This window comes from Ambystoma mexicanum, chromosome 4q, assembly GCF_040938575.1.
Source record: "Ambystoma mexicanum isolate Mex_15411 chromosome 4q, UKY_AmexF1_1, whole genome shotgun sequence".
Taxonomy (NCBI): Eukaryota; Metazoa; Chordata; class Amphibia; order Caudata; family Ambystomatidae; genus Ambystoma; species Ambystoma mexicanum.
In genome coordinates, this window is record NC_090928.1 from 540,262,431 (window position 1) to 540,284,232 (window position 21,802).

The following is a 21,802-nucleotide window of genomic DNA, read 5'->3' on the forward strand; positions in this document are numbered from 1 at the left end:
TCCAAGAGATCTGACACTTGGGGCTACTTTTGGGCATTAGTCTAACTTGAACCCTAACTCTACCAGACAGAATTGTGAAGATTGGCATTGTGCCACATCTAGACAGAACTGTGAAGATTAGCTTGCGTAATATCTAGACAGAACTGTAATTAGCCTCTCTCACATCCAGAGAGCATTGTGAATGTCAGCTTGCAACACACCTAGACAGGATTGTAAAGATTTGCTTGTGTCGCATCTAAACAGAATTGTGAATGTCAGCTTGCTCTACACCTAGACGGAATTGTAAAGATTAGCTTGCGTCGCATCTAGACAGATTTGTAAAGTCAGCTTGTATCACATCTAGATAGAACTATGAAGATTAGCATGCGTCACTTCTAAATAGCAATGCCAGTAACCAAGCCCACTATACAATCAACCATAAACATCTCAAACTCTATAACTAAACACAACCATACTGTCATGATGCCTACCCCCGGGCATCCGGATCGAGTCCATCAGCCCTGGGAGCAGGCATTCAGATACTCATTAAAACCCCAACAGCCCCAGCTGCAACCTAACGAGGGAATGGAACAAGAGTGAACATCGGACATATTGAACTCTTTGAACTTCATAGACACTGGAGTCAATATTCCTCCGGAACTCCTCCAGAACCTTCAAACCAGTGAAGTAACTGGTATCTACGCGCCCCTGCATGTCATGCAGGATGGAGAGCTCATCATTTAAAAACATAAGGTGAGGTTACCAAGAGGGGATATTGGAGGTGATTAGTGGGGAGAACGAGAACAGTTGGGGGCGCCATCACTAAAGTCCACGGTGGCTAAATCCCTTTCTCCACTTGCAGGAGAATACTTCTACGAGTCCAGCAGACAAGATTAGGCGGGCCAGTCCAGACTGTCATCTCTTCACTACGCATCACGTTGGTGGAGACCACAGCTGTCCAGGTCCGATCGACACCCCTGTGGGAACCAGGTGAGCGTAACACATACCTCTAATGCACAATAAACCGCACACACTTCACCACACTGCAACAACAAAATATACCACACATAGCCTCGCGCAACAGCACACAGCGGCGCTCAACCGAAAAGCACACCCAAGCTCAGCTAACAGTGCAAACCGAACTGAGGCTGCCAACAGCGCATCACCGCTCTCTTGCCTTTCTCCGTTCAGTCCTACAAACCTTCCTACCCTCTTCCCTTTTCAGATCCGCCAGAGCGCCTTGGGACCACTCTGGTGGTGACGGTGCACGGACCAAATACCTTTATCATTAACATTCCCTCGGGATCTTCCATTCAGCTGGCCAGGGAAGGGCCATCGCTTTTGGATTCCGATCCCGAGGGTCGACAAGCGAGGGAGGATCAACTGAGTGGAGGGTCACAAGGGATTGGGAGGAGGATACCCAAGGGCGAGAGATAGTATTTCCACAGTCCCACAAATACACCAACCTATTCTCCCTCAGCCTTTATGGGGATATTTCCAATCTCACCCCAATGCCGCCTCACCATTTCCAATAAATACTGAGATCAGTAAAGATTACCCATAGGAATAACATGGGTAAAAAAGGGCAACCTACCCTAGAAAGAACTCAAGTTGTCCCACTAATAGAGTCAGGCATTTAATAGTAACCATTCACACCTGACTCTACTTGACTGTTCTTTTCACTATAAAAGGTCTGATCTTGCACAGATGGATGAGCGAGTAGGAAAGCGAGTTGGAAGGGGAGCCGAGACACCAGAGCTGCCAGGACCAGAGGCCAGAGACTAGGGTGCTGAGACACTGCAGTTTGAAGAGCAGAAGCATGGTGAGGGAGCTGTGTCACCAGGGAGCCAAGAAGAGTATAGGCATGGGAGCCGATAGGCGTGCTGGTCCCCTGCAGAACCTGTGAAGGCGAATGCTCGTTCCCCATGGCCGGCGAGACAGCCCAGGAGTGTCTGAGGTAGTGAAACCCTGACTTCAGAACGAAGAGTTGTTGTGGAGCTGAAGAGCAGAAGTCACCCCAGTGTGTCAGAGTATTGCAGAGCCGGGTTGTGAAGAGCGCAATACAAAGTTACACTAGAAACGCGTAAGAGCGAACTGCGTTTGTGTAAATGTTTGAACGAAGCTAAAGGGAAGACCTTCAACAATGGGAAGATACAAGTAACAGTTTGAGCGCGAAGCCAGGGAGACGCGCGTGTGTGAAATAACAAATGGAATGAAGACAATGAAGTGATACGAGTGAAAAGTGGGCCAGAAGCCTGAAAAATTTTAAAGAAGTGAACTTTAAATTAAAGCAGAAGAGAAAAAGTGAAACACTAAGCAAGTGTTTTTAGGAAACAAGTGCAAGTGTGCACGACAAAGAAAAAGGAATACGCGAAAGTGGTGCAGGAAGCACCTGAAGATAAAAAGTGCAAAGGAAAGCAAGAGTAAGAAACAAAGAGGCCTATTGAGGAAAGCAAAGTGCATTCTGCTAAAACCTACAGTTTTGAAAGCTGGAAGGGGCCTGGGCTTTGGGAAGGGAACCCCAAGAGGCCCAACCAAGGTCGAGACTTATTGGATTTATATATAGCGTTCAAGTGCAGGGAAGGGAACACTGAGGGCTTCAAGAGGAACTGTGTTACATTTTGTTTGTGCCGTTTGAAACTTGAATAAATTGAAGCTTGGGAAAGCAAACTCAAAGACGCTGAAGGTATTTGAAATCACCGTAAGGGCCTCTGGAGAAGGCCTTACGAACAGCCCTGTTGATTTAACACATATTTGTGACATTGAACATATTGCACCTGGTGAGAAGACTTTGGTTTCCTATTTTTTTTGTTGAACCACTATTTTCCTTTTCAAAAGACTTCCCATCACATTTTCTAAAACACTTATTCATTTTTATATCACACAAAACATAACCATCACTCCCAACATTTCCAATTACAAGCTTTGCAGTATACTTTATCATATTATTCAATTTTGTCTCCCCTTCTCCCTCCCCATACTATAACTCGAGCTTCCGCTTTCCTTTCCTGGGGTTAATCACCTGCGCCGTCCTCCGACGTATCTTGTTCACTGGAGTTAGTCTGGGGTGCTCCGTTTGTCTCCATGCTATCAAGGATCCCACTTCCTCCTCCTCCCCTCTACTGGCTGCCTCGTACCAAGCGACTGTCTCAGCATGCGCCCACTTCAGGAGGTCATTCCCCCATACCTCCATTCTGGGTCTACCTGCCACTTTCCAGCCCATGGCTATTCTCCTTTTGGTCAAAATAAAGGCTAGGTCCTTGAGTTTACAGATATATTTAAGGTTGCGAGGTCTGGTAAATCCCCCCAACATACATACCCATACTGATTCAAACTCCATCTTGATCCCCTTCTCAGATAATTGTAGCCTTATTTCCTCCCAGAATGTCCCCACCTCCAGGCACGCCCAGAACATGGAGATCATCCAGGCGTTCACCTCTCCACACTAGGGGCATTTCGGTGACACTCCACTCTCGAATCTAGCAATCTTTTGGGGGGTCATGTACACCCTGTGGGTGACATACAACCATCTGTTGCAGCCTAGCATTCCTAGACACCTTTTTGTGATATCTCTGGGCCTTTTCCCACTGCCCGTCCCGCATGGGCTCTCCCGCTTCCTCCTCCCAATCTCGTCTAAGTTGGAACAACTCCCTACCCACCCTGAACATCACCAGCTCATAAATTCGGGATATTTCATGCCCTCCCTCCGAGATATCATACAGTGATTCTATGGCGGTGTATGGTTCTGCTAATGCGGGTTCGGACCACGTTTCCTTCACCCGTTTAATTATTCTGGTACATGTAATATATTGCCCCATGTGTACCCCAGTTTCATCCACTATCGTTTGGAAATCCGGTGCCCTTCCCTCTCTCCGTATATCTCCCAGGGTCAGCAGGCCTACCGGCTCCCAGTGTTTCCGGATCCCTTTCCTCAGTTGCTCATCCCCCCTGCTAAGCGGCACGAGTGGCGATGTGGAGAGCATGGGGTCGGGTTTCCCATCACTCGGCACATCTTGTGCCATATCCTCCAGCCCAGTTCCAGCAGCCTTGATCGCCAGTGTAGTTCGCATTTGGGTAGCCATTTAATTTCTTTTAAAAAATACGGGTCTCTTTCTCCCCATAGCAATCTAGATTCTGCTGTCTCTTCCTCCGACAGCCACCTAACGACATATTGTAGCTGTCCTGCTAGGTGGTATATCTCGAAGTTCGGTAAGTTTATACCCCCCTTGTCGTAAGAGTTCTGTAGTTTCCATAGGGCTACTCTGTTTCAGGAATTGTGCCACAAGAATCCCCTACATAGACTCTGGAGCTTAGTGAAAAAGCACTTAGGTGCCATGTACGGGATATTGGCGAAGAAATGTAATAGCCTAGGCAAAACCACCATCTTAAGTAAGACCGCCCTACCCACCATGGCTAGGGGGAGCTTTTCCCAGAACCTCATACTGTTTTTTGATCCCTTCCACTGCCCTTTCCGTGTTGTGTTTATGCTCATCTAGGGGTGTATGGTATATGTAAATCCGGAGGTATCTAAATGTTCTGGTTTTCCAAGCTATCTGTAAGGCAGGCAAGTTCTCCTGCGGGACTCCTCTGTACCTCCCCAGGGGGCACATGCATGATTTCTTGGGGTTCACCGCTATTCCCAAGAGAGCCGCATAGCGCTCCATCACCTCCAAGACATAGTGCAGGTTTTCTTCTGGTTACCGCAAATATAACAGCATATCATCCGCATATAATGATATCAATTGCGGTCCCCCTTTGGTGTGGACCCCTATTTCTCCGTATTGCGGTTTTAAACAGATTGTTAGTGGCTCTAGTGCGAGGATGTATAGCATTGGGGACCGTGGGCAGCCCTGTCTTGTGCCTCTGCTCAGTTGCCACATGTCTGAGATTATCGCTCCTGTTTTAACTCTGGCCATTGGGGCACTGTACACCATTTTCACCCACCACAGATACCCTGAACCCATCCCATATTCTTTCAGGGCCGCCATCATCCAAGACCACCTTACAGAGTCAAAGGCTTTTACTGCGTCTAGCAAGACTATTGCTATCTCACTTGGGTCGCCCTCTGCTTGTTCTAAGATATGGTGAAGCCGCCTGTGGTTATCGGATATACTGCTCCCTGGGACATATCCGGTTTGATCGGGGTGTATTAGTTTGTTTATTACCTTCTTCAGTCTGTTCGCCAGCACAGCAGTGAGGATTTTGCTATCCTGGATCAGCATGTATAGGGTTCTATACGACCCACACTCCGTGTTTGGCTTGTCCGGTTTGAGCAGTGGGATAATCACTGCCTCCCTCAAAGATTCAGGCAGTCTCCCTCTTTCAAAAGCCCCATTTAGCATTACCAATAGCGGGGTTTGTAACGCTCTCGCTGCGGGGGTGGGCTTCTCTAGTGTGTCCGATCTGTCCATTTTGGGATCCAGCATACAGTTGAAGTCCCCTCCCAATATAACCACACCTCCTATATGGGGGCTAATCTGGCTGTATAGCTTCCTGAAATAGGCCACTGTGTCTTGGTTAGGGGCGTGTGTTTTTATAATGCACAATTCCCTGTTTTCTAGCAAACACCAGGCCACAACCATCCTCCCGTCTGGCTCCACCGTGACTTGCAATATCTGGAAAGGCACATGTGGCGCCACCCAGATAATTACTCCTCTGGCGTACGCCGAATATGTCGCACCCACGGTGGTCCCTTTCCACTATTTCTCCACCACCTCTTGTCTTTCTTTAGTGAGGTGGGTCTCCTGTAGTAAGGCTATGCCCACTTTTTGCCGTCTAAGGTACATCATCACCTTATTCCTATTTAAAAAGCTGTTAAGTCCCCTGACGTTCCATGTTATGATTCTAAGGTCTCCCATCATTCCGTCTAGTTGCACCCCAGGCTCCCCGGCCAGTTATCCCACCCGATCTCGTCCATCTCCCTCCCTCCTCCTGCCCCAAGCTACAGCGCATATATATATATATATATATATGAGCTCGTTCCCCAACTTCAACCTCTTCTAACCCCCCAAATCCCCTCCCTCCTCTTTCCCTCCCAATCCCCAACTGTAGCCCAGCTCCATTCCTGGATCTCAGGCCTTCCCGCATCTAGTCCTGCCCCGACTTGTCCGGCGGTAAAACCCTGCGGGTGGTTGCCCCACTACTGGCAACCTAATTATCTCCCTAATAGGGTGTGAGTTGGGGTCTCTGCGTCCCCCCGCATCATGTTTATCGTGTTATTTGCTTGCCTCTTGCTTGTCCTACGGTTGGCCCTTCCTTGCACCCCTATATCCAAGTCCCAATGTCATTATGTATGCAGCACCTCAGAGTCGGGGGATCAATGCTTCATTTTCCGTCTCTGCTCCCTCCACTACCTCCTGTTTCTTGTGGGCCAATCTAGGTCATGGGCGCCTGGTGCTAGTCCGCGTGCCAATGCTCGGTGGGCTCTCTCCACCGCAAATCCTTGGGTGAGCACCCCCTCTCGATTTCTTGCAACAACATTGTTTCAATGTATTCAGTAGGGTTTGTACCTTCTTCTCCCTCCGGGAGACCTACAAGGCGTACGGTATTTCTTTGGGCCCAGCCTTCAGCCTCTTCTGCCCTGTTTTCCAAGTTATTCACCTGCTGACGGAGCATGTGGACCTTAGTGGCGTTGGCTTTGCAAGTGGTGGTGTTTGTTTGGACCTCTTTCTCCAACACACTTGTTCGTTCTGCAATCGCTCCGACGTCCTGTCGTAGGAGTGTGACGTCTACTAGCACTGCATCGATTTTAAACTTAAGTGACGTTTTGAGGTTCGCCATGGCTGTTGCCAGTTTGGTCTCCCAGGTGACCTTTAGGTCTGCTACCGCTTCGAGAATGTGTTGTTCGCTACTTGCTGCTTCCGTGTCCATCTGTGGGTTTTTCTCCTTCATTCTTGCGCCATCCGTTGATTGTGGCGTCCTAGTGTATTCCTCTATGGTGGGCTGCTTCCCTTTTGATTTGGGGGCCTTTGATGCCATTTCTGCGTTTGTTAGAGTATGTCTCCCAGGCGCCAAGAGCCCTGGGCTCCGCAGTACTGGCTTTCTGGTACAATTTCGCAGTAGCTTCTGGGCTTTCCGGCCAATGTCCTAGGCGCAACTGCCGTTGTTTGTTAAGCTTGGCATAGGGTTGACTGCTATACTGTTCCATTTGGTCAGGGCACAGCGCTTATCCAGCTGTTATTATCCACTCGCCATTTCGGCCCTCGCACTGTGGGGCCTCCAGTTGGTCGACCATTCTGCTTCTGCGCCCTCACTCAGAGTGAGGTAACCTCCGGTCTTGGGTGTCACCTTATTTGTCGTATTATTTTTATTGTCCCCCTCTCAGTTGGGCAGCAGGTCGTCCGCTTGCCTACGGTCCACCAGCCCGGGTAGCGCAGCGCCAAGGGGGTGTTTGCCTCTTGGTCTAATGTCTGAAATTCGGGAGCAGAGGGCCGTTCCCTATCCTGGCAGGTCTACTTTACCCCGCCTGCCCCTTCGTGAGGAATTTCCCCTTCGCTGAGGCTTGTTAGTACCTCTGAGTTGGCTTGTGTGCCCAGCTCTCGGAGCAGGACCTCTCGGTGGCTGCAGTGCCGGTGCCCAGGCTGAGCTATGTGGCGTTGCCTGGGTGCGCACTGTTGGTGGCCAGAGTCTGGTTCCTGGCTCTTAGTCCATCTCCCTTTCTGGGAGGTATGGCACTACTTATCTGCTTCTTTTTTAAGGGCCTCTTCTTGATTGCTGTCCCTGTGCCTTCCCGCTGCAGGCCGCGGGTTGTGTTGTCCTCTGGGCCACTCTGCTTCATTTGCCTGCGTAGCACTTTGCCCCTCCTAGGCTCACGTAGGCTGCTGATAACTCTGTTTAATTGGCTTGCTATAGTTTCTGTTGTTGTCGATTGGGTCCCCTGTTGCTGGTACACCGCTCCTTAGCTGCCTGGTTTGGCCCGTCAGGTCCTTTCCATGCTATGTCCCCCGTCGGATGTGCGTTGTTTGCGGCGAAGTTTAGCCCGTACTCGGCACTCCGTGCCTCTGTGATGCACAGGGATTCTTGCTGTTCCTACGGCTGTCTCTTGACAATGCGATTACTTGTTGCCGGTCTGCTCAGGGGCCGCTCGCGTCCTGCCATGCACCTTTGGTGGCCAGGGGCTGGCTGCTGTTGTCGCTCCTCGCCCCGTCCTTAACGTTACCTAAGTTGTGGGTCTGGCGGCGGAAGACTTCCCATCACATTGTTTGTAGAGAGTGAGGGCAAGCATAGGTTTAGACACAGGCAGACCTATTTTGGACTATTAGACATCTACTGCCATTAGAAACACCAGTTAAGGGTACTATCCCTTTAGAGTTAGGACCAGTCAGGCATTACACCAACCCAGGAGCCCTAGTAAATAAAGGTTTTAAATAAATACTTTTGAGTCTGTGACTCTCTTGATACAATGCCTGTCTCACACTAACTAGATACAATCAGGCTAAATGTAAGATATGGCTAACTAAGCACAATCAAGCAAGATGTGAGTTATGGCTAACTAGACACAATCAGGCTAAATGCAAGGTGAGATTACTATACAAACTTTGGTTGTTAGGGAGAATTCTCTGTTAAGGCTAATTTCCCAAACCTAGTGAGTCCCCCAGCAGCTTTGCTGGATTTTTGGGGTTTAATTTTTTCTCCTGCTAAGAGTGAGACTCTTTTTCTCCCACTCTTAGACATGATTTGAGATATCCTTTGACTTTGTAATGTGTTTTATGGGCTATGGGGTCTTTTACTCCATAGGGTTTCAGGTAAGTGTGTTACACAGCATCCTCAGTGCAGTAACACAGGGGTGTCATAGTGACCCCCAAACATAGACTCCATACCCTGGGACTGACTACTGTCTCCCAGGGCATCTAAAGTCACCATTGACTTTACTAGTCTTAAATTGGGAACAGAACCAGTACAAACCATCATATTGTGGAAGTACTGGTAGGGGTAATTAGATTGCCCCCGGGTCTGTTTTTCGTGGGGGCACTGTGCAGTCCCCCCCCCTCGTCGAGTTTCTGGTTGGTGGCAGTGGTTACCACGCAAAATATTCCACCGGAATATTTTCTATGGGATTTTCGCATTCATTTTAAACACACCACTTTTTGGTGCAATGTTATAGATACCGCCGGATTATTTATTTAATATTTATTCCCCGGTTGGGTCTTTTTGCCAGGACTCGGTTTTAAAATGGTGTTTGTGTTCGCCTCTGTAACTCCAACCCAAGTCGAGCCCTTTGTTCCACTTTTTGGCAGGCTTCTCCACAGAAGCCTCCAAAAGTGGTGCCACTCTGTCTGGGTCTACAGGATGTGTGGGAGGGGGGTTTAGGCAGCCTGGACTGAGTTGCCTCGGCAACTCAAGTCGCACTCATCTGTGATTGGCCCAGTGTTGAGCCGCCCGGCTCACCACTTGGCATGTTTGAGTGAAAGCTAGGGCTGATGAATGGGGGTTTTCTGCATAAAAGCAGGGCTTTGGGGACTGGAACTTCAGAAGTCGCCACAGGACCAAAGAATCCGAAGAGGGAGAAGTTGAGCCGACCTGCAACGACGACACCGCCGGTGGAGCCCTGCTGAACGCCCTCACCACTTATGATATGATATGATATGATATGGCATTTGTAACGCGCCTATACACAGGTGTTTCAAGGCGCGAGATTATTCCAACGACAGAGGAGATCTTCATCCCCAAGAGTCTTCATCCTTTGACTGGTGGGGATAACCAGTTTGCCTGCCTTTTCGCCTTCCTGGATCATCTTGTGGCCACCTTGCCTATGCCAAGCTCCCCGGCAACCGGGATACCAGGTTTTACCACTACCGCGAATAAAAGGGTAGTACCTTTTAATCGGAGAACTCCGCGGCTGGTTTCTTCCCTGGCAGTGCAACGACCTTCAGCTTTCCTCCACGTCGAGATCTTCTCTTCCTCTGGATGACGCCACGACTTGCACCCGCTGCCAGGAACAACTGCCCCCGTTGGAGGACCCTCTCCACTTTCAAGGTACTGTGTCCGCCTGGCCTCCCTCGCAACGGTCTGTGTGGGGTGTCTCTTAAATCGTCAATTTACCACTTGGGTTGGCCCTAGGCTGGCTAACTGAACTTTTCTAGCTGAACTAATTTCTTTCTGAACTCTCTGCAAGACTTTTCAAGCCTCTTAAACTGTCTGATCTTAGGCGCATTGGTGTTCTACTCTCTCTAAGAGGGAGCCTGGCCTCTGAACTTTTTGCTCACAAGTAGACTTTGACTTTCCTGCCTTGCTGGGTGCTTCTAAAGTATTAGTGTTGTGTGCTTTTCTAATTTCTGCCTTTCCCCTCCCTTTTTTGATAACTTATTAGAGTGCCATCTTTAGTTAAGCGCTCACCTAGGTCTGAAAATAAGTGGTGTTAACTAAGACTTGTCTAATAAGGAATAAGGGATGTATATATTTATTAATAGTGACTGTTTTGAACTTGCTTACAATAGTAGTGCTGGAGTGTTTCTAAAAGTGTGTCTTTAAATAAATAATTACATACTTTGATACCAAAGCTCTGGTCAGTGTTTGCTTGTGCTACTGTGTTTTGGTACCTATCTTGTATACTCTATATACTGTCTAACTCTTCTTGAGAGAAGTCAGGCTGCTCAGCCACAGCTACTAGGTAAATCTGGGTGGTACAGACTGCTACCAATTGGGTTTACTGCCAACACCTGTAGTCTTAAGCCTTTTGCAGTGGTCCCTAAGGGAACTGCACAGGTTTCTGCCTAACATTGGGGTGGGCGCATCATACCACCAGTTAATCAAGAATAATAAAGTATAAGAAAGTATAAGATTGGGTTGGTCGAACGGGGGAGAAATTACTTGTCATCTCACTAGATGCCCACAAAGGCATTTGATTTGGTTGACTGGGGGGTATATCAGAAAAGCACTCACAAACTTAGGATTTGGCCCAAACTTTGTAAAATGGACGATGGCCAACTACCAAATCCCTATCATGGTGTCAGATCGGAAACGATTTATATCACCAGAGGCACGCGGCAAGGTTGTCCGCTTTCACCCTTGGTGTTCGCCCTATCTATGGAAACGTTCACTGACAGGATCCAGCAAAACACAGAAATACAGGGACCTACGGTGGGGGGACTGGAATATAAAGCCGCACTATACGCAGAGGACGTACTCTTAAATATTACACATCCAGGCACTTCTTTTGATCCCCTCTGGGAGGAGATTGATGCATTCGGGAGAGCTCCTGGATTTAGGGTAAACCACGAAATATCATCAGCGCTAGCGGTTAACCTCACGAAGAAACAGAGGGGGGAACTTAGTCCCACGCTTCTTATCCCCTGGGCAGATATCGCAATAGGATATCTGGGGGTTCATATCCCCAGTGATCCAGCATGAATCTACCATCGTAACTTCACACAGTTCGGCAAGTTCTGGAAAGACCTGGATCAGTGGGAAAAAACCAGGAGAGCTCCTGGTTGGGTAGGATATCGGTCGATCCAAATATCATGAGAAGGAACTTTGTGTTAGCTTATTCTTTAGTTCTAGGTTAAGGGATTGAAGAAGGTTGTGAAACAGGATGGTGGTGTTTGATTTCAACGACATTCTGACAGATGCTTTAGTATTAGTTTGAGGCAGGTAAACTTCTCTTAGAAGATATGGATAGTGAGGGTTGTTTCTCTTTTGATAAAGGTTTTTACCAACCAAAAGGCCACCGTTGTGTCAGCATCATTCGACACCATTACACTACTTCTAAAAAAACATTTCAAAACTAAAGTTTCTGGGATAACTCAATTGAATCTGGAAGTACAAGAGCATCGATGAGAAAGCATTGTATTTTGTGAAATGACACATTAACGAAAATAACACCTATATTACATTCAATTCCTTCTCATAACCTACAGATATTAGTTCACATTTTGTAATTTGGCACAGTTTTCATTTAACTCAACATGTAACAATGAGCTGAAAATCGAGGAGCTTCACATACCAGAAAATTATAGTATACCAACAATAACACTTTAAAAATGGGTTCAACAAAAAATGAAAGCACTATCACTTTTCTTGGTTAACTGCCCTCACCCGTTGTGACTGCAAACGTCCTGTTCAGATCTAAAGAGGATGATCTGGAATGGGAAGCATGAGGCCGCGGAGGAGGTGGTGGTGGTGCTGCATTGTCTGGCGAAGTTCCAGAATGTGATCTGTTGAAGATACAAGGTGATTATAAAAGACAACTAGATACTTCATAAGGAACATGTTTCTGTTGGGTATTTTAGTGAAAAAAAGCTGAAAGGAAAGAATGAAGAACATTTTCAGTTTAGCAAATGCATAAATACAAAAAATATCACGATACACACAAGCACAAAACAAGATTTCTGGTACTAGACCTGTAATCCATCCTAGAATAAGTGATTGACGAAGTAATCTCCTTGGGTTATGATAGGTACTGGTGGTTAGCCACCAGGTGTTAGGCAGCAGACTGCAGAAGCGGATAAAGGGGCCTATATACAATGGTATAAATTTAGTCAGAGCGTTGTGTGGCCAATCAAAATCTTCATGCAAGTAAGTCAGCATTTCTTCCTGAAAGAAAAAGCCCTTCCCTCGGTTATAAACAGAATTAATATTAGTGATTATCTGAAAGGATACCTCAGAGGATCTTAGCGGTATTCAGGCAGGAGAGGCATCAATTGCTTATCATCATGGTGCCACAGAGCCGGTAAGCCAGCCATTTAATGACATAAGTGGGAAGTTACAATGTTCTGCAGCCCCTGATGGGTAGGTAACAAGTGAAAGATCATTTGGGTGCTGGAATCATGAATGACAGCTATATTGTGTTTGAATTGCAAAATGTGTTTGAATGGATTACTGGGAAGAGCGTATTGAATAGGTACAGCTGTTCGTGAAAACAAGTACATTTATTGAGAGTGTGTGTGTGTGAGATTATATATATGGGATACATTACTCACCGTAATCGTATTTCTGATGCTTGTATCTGCTTAGATTCACATGCTGTGCATAGGCCGACATCTAGTGGAAGCTGCGGAGTATTACAGTTTGTTTTTCGAAATTCGAAAATGGGCGTCGACACAGGCGTGCCAGTAATACTATCCCTAGTGTGACGTCCACTGTACCCAAGATCCCTCACGCGTCTAGGATCCTCAGATTGTATTTTTTCTGACATGAGGAAGCATGAGGAGTAGCGTGAGTACTGATAATCCAAGCAGATAGACAGAAAGGTAAGACTACCAGCAATCATGCGCCTTCTCTCGGAGGGGAGGAAGGGTGGGTCGCATGTGAATCGAAGCAGATACAAGCATCAGAAATACGATTACGGTGAGTAATGTATCCCTTCTGAGGCTTGTGGAATCTGCTTAGATCACATGCTGTGCATAGATTAGCGAGCAGTAGCAGAAGAAGGAGGTGGGATGTGAGAAGAGTCATGAGCAAACAGGTGTCTCAGAACCGCTTGTCCCACTTGTGTATCTGTCTTGGAATGAGTGTCAATGCAGTAATGCTGAGTAAAAGTGTGAATAGAGCTCCAAGTAGCTGCTTTGCAAATGGTGTCGAGGGGAACATTTGCAATGAAAGCCAGAGTGGCCCCAATGCCTCTAGTAGAGTGGGCTCTTGGCGTAAAAGGCAGAGTTTTTTCAGAAAGAGAGTAACACAGCTGTATACAGTTGATAATCCACTTTGAGATAGCGCCTTTAGAGACGCGATCTCCCTCTCTGCCTGTAGCTACGGAGACAAACAGTTGATCTGTTTTCCTTAGCGGTCTGGTTTTGTTTACATAGTAGAGGACCGCCCTACGCACATCTAGGGTGTGTAGTTTCACCTCAGCCGAGCTTTGCGGGTTCTGGAAGAAAGCCGGAAGCTCGATGGACTGGTTTACATGGAATTTAGATATAAATTTAGGTGAGAACCTAGGGTGTGTGCGTAAAACCAGTTTGTCTTTGTGGATAGTAAAGAAAGGATCCTGCACTGACAGAGCCTGAATTTCACTGACCCTTCTTATAGAGGTAATGGCTACTAAGAAGGCCGTTTTATAAGTCAGGTGTTTGAGACTACTTTTATGCATGGGTTCGAAAGGGGGGCCCATGAGCTTAGCTAGCACCACATTGAGGTCCCATCCTGGCGGTGGGTTCGAAATAGGAGGGTGAAGTCTCTTTACTCCTTCCATGAAGGCTTTAACTACTGGTACTTTCCACCACGATACCTTGTTATGGGATGTGGTGTAAGCCGAGAGGGCTGCCAGGTGTACTTTCAGAGAGTTAAAAACCAAACCTGCGTCCAGCAGGTGGAGCATGTATGTTACAACGTTGGAAGGAGTGCAATCAACTGGGTTGATTTGTTTATTCTGGCACCAAATAACGAATCTCTTCCACTTGTCAAAGTAACAGTGCCTTGTGTTTGGTTTCCTGGATTCTTTTAGGATGTCCATACACCTCTGTGGTAAATTGAGATGCCCAAACTCTATGACCTCAGGAGCCATGCTGCCAGGTTCATTGAGTTGGGTTTCTGGTGCACTGTTTGACCTTGTTGCTGGGACAGTAGGTTGTACCAGGCTGGGAGTTTGATGGGCTCGCACACCGCCATCCTGGGTAGGTGTGGAAACCATGGTTGTCTCGCCCACATGGGAGCAACTAGGATGAGCGTCATCGATTCCTTGTTCATCTTGTACACCACCTTCCTGATGAGAGGAGTTGGTGGAAAAGCGTACGCAAACATCCCTGACCAGTTCATCCACAGGGCGTTCCCTTGGGAGTCTGGCTGGGGGAACCTGGATGCAAATCCTGGGCATTGTTTGTTTTCGCTTGTGGCGAATAGGTCTATAGTGGGGAAACCCCACTGAGAGAAGAGATCTTCTACGATATCTCTGTGAAGGACCCATTCGTGTTCTTCTGGGAGGGAGTCTCTGCTTAGGGCATCCGCTAGGGAATTGAGCTCCCCTGGAACATGTTGTGATGACAGGAAGATGTTCCGTCTGAGTGCCCATATCCAGATTTTCTGGGCAAGCTTGGACAGATTTGGCGAACGAGTCCCTCCTTGTTTGTTCAGATAGAACATGGCTGTCGTGCTGTCCGTCCGGATCTGCACCGACAAGTTTAGCAGATGGGGCTCGAACGCCCGAAGCGCTCGGAATACTGCCAGAAGCTCCAGCAGGTTGATGTGGTTCTTGGCTACTGAGTGAGACCAGAGACCCTGAGCTGTGTGGTGGAGATGGTGAGCTCCCCACCCAGTCAGGCATGCATCTGTAGTCACCACTGCCTGTACTTCGGGATCGTAAAAGGGTTTTCCCCTTGCGAGATTCTCTCTTGTCCACCAGTGTAAGCTCTGTACGAGTGTTGGCGAAACGACCACTAGATCGTCCCACTGACCACTTGCCTGAGACCACTGTTTCGCCAACCATTCCTGCATGGGACGCATGCGCAGACGCGCGTGGGGGACCAGGTAAATGCATGACGCCAACATGCCCAGTAACTGCATTGCTTTGCGTACCGTTATTTGTTGACCTGACTGATAATGTGGAATCTGCAGTCGTATATTCCGAATTCTCTCTTCCGAAGGGAAGGTCAACCCTTTCTGAGTATCTAGGATTGCTCCTAGGAACTGTTTTGAGGTGCTTGGCACCAGACTTGACTTCTTCTCGTTGATAGAGAAGCCTAATTCGTGGAGGAGGTCGATAGTCCTCTGAATGTTTGACCTGCAAATTCCTGGGGTTTCCCCCGTTATGAGCCAGTCGTCCAGATAAGGGTACACTGGGATTGCCTCCCTGCGTAGGTGTGCAGCTGCCACCGCCAGTACCTTGGTGAATACCCTTGGTGCTGAAGCTATCCCGAAGGGCAGTACCTTGAATTGGTAGTGGCGACTGTCTACCTTGAAGCGCAAGTATTTTCTGTGGGCTGGAAGCATGGAAATATGAAAATAAGCATCTTTCATATCCAAGGTTGCCATGTAATCCCCCTTTTTTAGGAGGGGGGATTACCTCTTGTAGCGTGGTCATACGGAATTTTTGGGGCTTGACATACTTGTTGGCAGGCCGTAAGTCCAATACTGGGCGCATTGTTAAATCTTTCTTTGGCACAAGGAAGTAAGTTGAATAGATACCCTTGTTTACCTGGTGTCCTGGGACGAGTTCTATCGCGTCCTTTTCTAGCAGAATGGCGATCTCCTCGAGAAGGATCTTCTGATGTTCTAAGGAGTGTACTCTTTGTCGTGGAGGGTGGTTCCAGGGACGCTGCAGTAATTCTATACAATATCCTGTGGACACTGTTGACAGCACCCATCTGTCTGAGGTGATCCCTTCCCAAGCCTGGGTGAAGTTGGAAATGCGTCCCCCTACTGGGGTTGCGTGAGAAGGGACCCTGAACTGAGCGTCACTGCTTTGGTGGAGGCGTGCCACCTCCCTTGTTGGGGCTGCCTCTGCCTCTTCCACGACCTCTCTTGTTACCCCTGCCGTAACTTTGGGTAGACTGCTGGTTGTTGTTCCATTGTGTACCCTGTCCTTGGGCATAGTTGCCTCTTTGTGAATTTTGGCCGCGTGGGCGACGAAAATTACTGTTCCCCCTCTGGTTAGGGGGTTTGTTGGTAAGCTGGCCAAGGGATTTCAGAGTCTCGTACTCGTCCTTGGCATTCTTAAGTGCGTCTTCGACCGCTTTCCCAAACAATAGATCGGGTTCCACCAGCTTGTCTATTAATGAAGCCTGGGTTTCTGTCTTGAACCCCGACTGCCGTAGCCACGCATGTCTCTTGATAACAGTACCTTCTGCTATCAATCTTCCTGCGTTGTCCGCGGCGTCGAAAGTTGCTTTTAATATGCAACCAGACACGGCTCTCCCTTCTGCCAAAATCCGAGCCAACTGGCCCTTTAACGGTTCAGGAGCAGAGGCTATGAGCGCCGCGACCTCTTCCCATTGATGGCAGTTGTAACTTGCCAACAGGGTGGTGGAGTTTGCGATCCTTGCTTGGTAGGCGGACGTTGAGGCTACCTTCCTGCCAAACCCGTACAGTCTTTTGCTCTCCTTGTCGGGAGGAGCTTCTGACGACGATAAGGGTGTCCCAGCCCTCTTCCGAGTGTTGGTAACCACTAGGGAGTCTGGTTTAAGATGTCCTCTTATATAAAGAGGGTCAGACTGGGCTGCCCGAAAAAGTTTTTCGACTCTGGGGTTGACGGCTCTGGTGAGGTTAGGATTCACCAGGGATGGATCTATTCTACGTTGGATGGATTTAAGGATAGGGATGGTCTGAGCGACCGGCCTCCTCTCTCCCACCAACTCTTCTGCGAAGTCCCTTTCCTCCTGTACACCGTGGGTGTCGATGTGAAAATGTTCTGCTGCGCGAGCGAGAACTTCATTAAGGAGGGGCTGGTTATCAACTGGCGAGTCGGTAACTGGGGCTTCGCTCTCTACCGGGGAATCTACTCTGTAAATTTCCTGCTCGTCTTCTACCTCCTCCAGGTCCTCATCATCCGCATAGTATTTAGTCCCGGTTTGTTCCTCCATAATTGTAAACTCCTGGTCCCCTTCAGGGAAAGTCTGTCCTTGGTATCTGGGGTGTGGAGTAGAGTATGGAGTAGAGTAAGGCTGCACCTCGAAGGGTTCAGGTCTTTCGAACCGGGCCTTTTTACTTAGGGGGATAGGATCAGAGGAGCCTGAGGGTGTGGCCCCTTGAGGGTCATACGAAAGGAAATGTTCTGGGTTTTTGTCATAAAAATCAGCTAAGGAAGACATCCTTGACATGACCCTGTCTATGTCTTCACTGGACCATTCTTTGGAACAGGTTATGACTTTAGTAGGCAACTTAGAGGACTTATCAAGGGTACCCTTGCTGGATGTTGATGTCCCAGTAGATTTATGTGTGTCTGTCTGCTTAGGGTGGAAGGATGGTCTTACAGGAGTGGAGGGCTGTGCTTTCCGCTGTTTCCCCCCCTCCCCGTGCGTGGAAAAATGTTTTCCCTGCCCCTTGGAGGCCCCAGAGACGTTCGACGCCTGGCGTCGAGGGTCGGGAGAGGTATCTTGTTTCGAGCGTGGGGCCTCGCTGGTGTTAACTGCGGCCTCGGTCTCCTGGAGCGCGGCCTGGGGGTGGAAGTCGTCTTCGTCTTCCGACGATCGAACTTCCGTTAATCTAGGGAGCGAGGCACTCTTGGCATGAGTGGATGATTGCTTTGCGTCATGAGGCGATCTCGATCGAGAGCGCCCAGAGGACACCGAGTCGGACCGTTCTATCTGTGCCTCTTTCCGAGAAGTCGACGTCGTCGAGGTTCGGTTGGGTTTAGTGTGCTTAGTGTGTGTAGGGTGTGTAGCGCTTGCGTCGCTGGGGGTCTTCCCCATAGCCGCCCTGCCGGACAACCTTCCGAGGTCGGGGACCTGCGCTCGGCAGTCTTTTGACGCCGTAATGCCCTCGCCGTCCGAAAGTACGGCGTCGCTGCCATCGCTGAAGGCGCCCTCCGCTGCCATGGCCGCCTGCCTGGCGTGGTGGGCCCAACGCTTTGTCGAACGGTCCTTAAGTGTCTTAGGCTTAAACCTACTACATGCTCTGCAGTTCGCTTCGGGGTGGTCCCTCGGCAAGCAGAGATTGCACGTGGCGTGCCTGTCGACCCAAGGGTATTTGCGGTTGCACTTGGGGCAGAATTGGAAAGGGGTACCCTCCATACGCACCTTGAGGCAGCGGGCTGGTAAGTGTAGGAAATATATAAGGTGTACCTATATACCAAGAGTGAAGAGTATGTACCACCCCCCACTCTCCCTACTTGCAGGGCTGAGGCCAGCGGCCTACTAGGCCCGGGCCGAGGCCAGCGGCCTTCCGAGGCCCAGATCCGTCGTGCAGCAGCCGACGGTCGATTTCTTCTCCAGCCGTCGTCGAGTGTCTACGTTGGGGTGGGGAAGGATGTCAATAAATAATTTTAAACTTCAATAATTAGCAAAAATATGGCTAAGGCCAGGGGACTCCGCAAGATGCTTCCGACCAGTATGGCGGAAAAAAACAATGAGGATCCTAGACGCGCGAGGGATCTTGGGTACAGTGGACGTCACACTAGGGATAGTATTACTGGCACGCCTGTGTCGACGCCCATTTCCGAATTTCGAAAAACAAACTGTAATACTCCGCAGCTTCCACTAGATGTCGGCCTATGCACAGCATGTGATCTAAGCAGATTCCACAAGCCTCAGAAATATATATATATATATATATTCACTTTAAAAACTTTGTCAAAGGGACGTTATGGTTACAAGTAAAACCGAAATCCCTCATAAATGTGCCAGTTATGGTAAGCTATGCAACCATAACTCGCGCCACCACCGTGCAATGCTTAGACTAACACCCAGGACTTGAAAGATGACATCACAAATGTCATTGATGACACCACAAATGTCACTGATGACACCACTTTTGACATCACATATCTGGGACACTTGTTTTTGTTTACTGACATGATGAGACTAGTTTATTATTTTTACTGACAATAATAATTTCCAAAATTTAAAAAGGTGCTATATATCTACACTAACTTTTTTATATGTTCTTAAAGTCCTCTCCTTAGAGTTTAATCTCAGCTCATAGTGCACATACACGGGGCAATAAGCAAGCCTCAAACACACAATTCATTTGTGTATATGATGAACTCTAAATGTATTGCTATTTTTTGGTGCTGTTTTTTTCTTCCTTACTTTAGTTTCCCTATATGTGCCTCTAATTTGTATGCATTGTGCCTTTTTATATGTATTTTTTCTACTAACACAAGTGTGTGCTAAGTTTCCAACTGCTACCTAGTTATTCCATGTTTAACATTACTCAAAACTTTCATAAGGTAGCGTTTATTATTTTACTATCGGAAATGACCAGATTAATAATATTGTACTTCAATGGTACATGCTGTGCTCATTGCCTAGATATATGAATGATTACGTTCCTCTACTAACAACACTAGAAAATAATGATGCGTTTACATGAGTACATTCTTTAATACTTTCTCCCACTCACCCCCAACATCTTGTTTCCAACATTATAAACCCAACCGCTTGTAGGGAATGTTTATTAAAATTAATGTAATATGTGATGGCATCAGGGATACTGATAGGTTATTTATAACACGCTTAATAGCCAGAGGATTTTAAGCGCAGACCCACGAATCCAACCTGTGCTGCTCTACGTCCCTTTCTTCCAAGGCAAGCGTTTTGTCCCTGAGCTATTTTACCAAGACATTTGTGATGTCATCTTTCATGCCCTGGGTGTTAGTCTTAGCAGTGCATGGTGGTGGCGCGAGTTATGGTTGCTTAACTTACCATAATAATACCAAAAGAGACCAAGGGCAATTCAGAGACACAGGGGTTCAGCCCTATCAGCAACCATGGACAATCTCAAACCAAATAACCTGTATGTCACTTAAAACTCTCCTCTCGAAACAGGAATACTCAGTCCATGTACCAAATAGGTACTGAGCACAAATTCGTAACAATGGATGATATATGGGATACATTACTCACCGTAATCGTATTTCTGATGCTTGTATCTGCTTAGATTCACATGCTGTGCTGTGCATAGGCCGACATCTAGTGGAATCTGCGGAGTATTACAGTTTGTTTTTTCGAAACTCGAAAAAGGGCGTCCACACAGGGCGTGCCAGTAATACTATCCCTAGTGTGACGTCCACTGTACCCATGATCCCTCACGCGTCTAGGACCCTCAGATTGTATTTTTTCTGACATGAGGTAGCATGAGGAGTAGCGTGAGTACAGATAATCCAAGCAGATAGATAGAAAGGTAAGACTACAAGCATCCATGCGCCTTCTCTCAGAGGGGAGGAAGGCTGGGTCGCATGTGAATGTAAGCAGATACAAGCATCAGAAGAACAAGTTACTTCTTACCTTGTAACGTTCTTTCGACGGGATGTTCCTCCGACGTATTCCTCATCTTAGATATCTCCTTCCAGCTCTGCTGGCCTCGGAAAATTTTTCTCTAGAGGGCGCTGCGCGTCGACGTCCTCCGAGTCGATGTCCCTCGACAGCCGCCGTATCGACGTCATCCTGCCTATAAAGGCCGCGCGCAGCGTCCGCCGCTCAGTTCCGTTTTGTAGCCCACAATAATACTTTCTGGACTAGACTAATCACCCTGAAGGAGCGTAAGCTGCAACAACACGGGAAGTAGAACTGCGGGGATGGATGGGAGGGTCGATGAGGAATACGTCGGAGGAACATCCCGTCGAAAGAACGTTACAAGGTAAGAAGTAACTTGTTCTTCGAAGGGATTGTGTCCTCCGACGTATTCCTCATCTTAGATAGGCTCCCGGAGCAGTATTCTATTATTGGAGGAGGGAGTACCGACTTCACGCTGTCTTCTATTGATGAATAGAATGCAGTACAGCCCTTCCAAACCTAGTCTCTTGACTGGAGGAGGAATCCAAATTGTAAAAACGTGTAAAGGTATGGACAGACGACCATGTAGCGGCCGCACAGATGTCTTTAACCGGCACGCCTCTTTTGAGGGCCGATGAAGCTGCAATACCTTTGGTCGAATGAGCCCTAAGGTTTTGAGGGGGCTCTTTCCCTGCCAGTTTATAACATTCCAGAATGGCTAGAATGATCCATCTGGAAATGGTCTGCTTAGTTATTGGTAACCCCAGCTTGTGACCTGCGTAACCTACAAACAGCTGGTCTGCCTGTCTTATCCTGGCTAGTCTACTGATGTAAAAACTTAAAGCCCTTCTAGGGTCTAGCCTGTGTAACCTCTCTTCCTCTTTCCCCGGGTGAGGAGGAGGAGGATAGAAATATGGTAGGGTAATCTTCTGAGTAATATGGAATTCAGAAACCACCTTTGGGAGGAAATTAGGCTTCACTTGCAGGACAACTTTGTCTTTGTGAAATATTGTGTGAGGGGG

General features: G+C 47.9%; 1 protein-coding gene across 6 annotated transcripts in view; it reads right to left on the reverse strand.

The window, feature by feature from the left end:
- The window catches only part of REPS1 (RALBP1 associated Eps domain containing 1), a 2,155,944-nt gene that overhangs the window by 517,644 nt on the left and 1,616,498 nt on the right, over window positions 1-21,802 (reverse strand). For all 6 annotated transcript variants that reach the window (XM_069608106.1, XM_069608108.1, XM_069608105.1 and 3 more), the window contains one exon: window positions 12,013-12,131. In XM_069608106.1, the coding sequence (XP_069464207.1) occupies window positions 12,013-12,131 (119 nt within the window). The remainder of the gene's footprint in view (window positions 1-12,012; window positions 12,132-21,802) is intronic.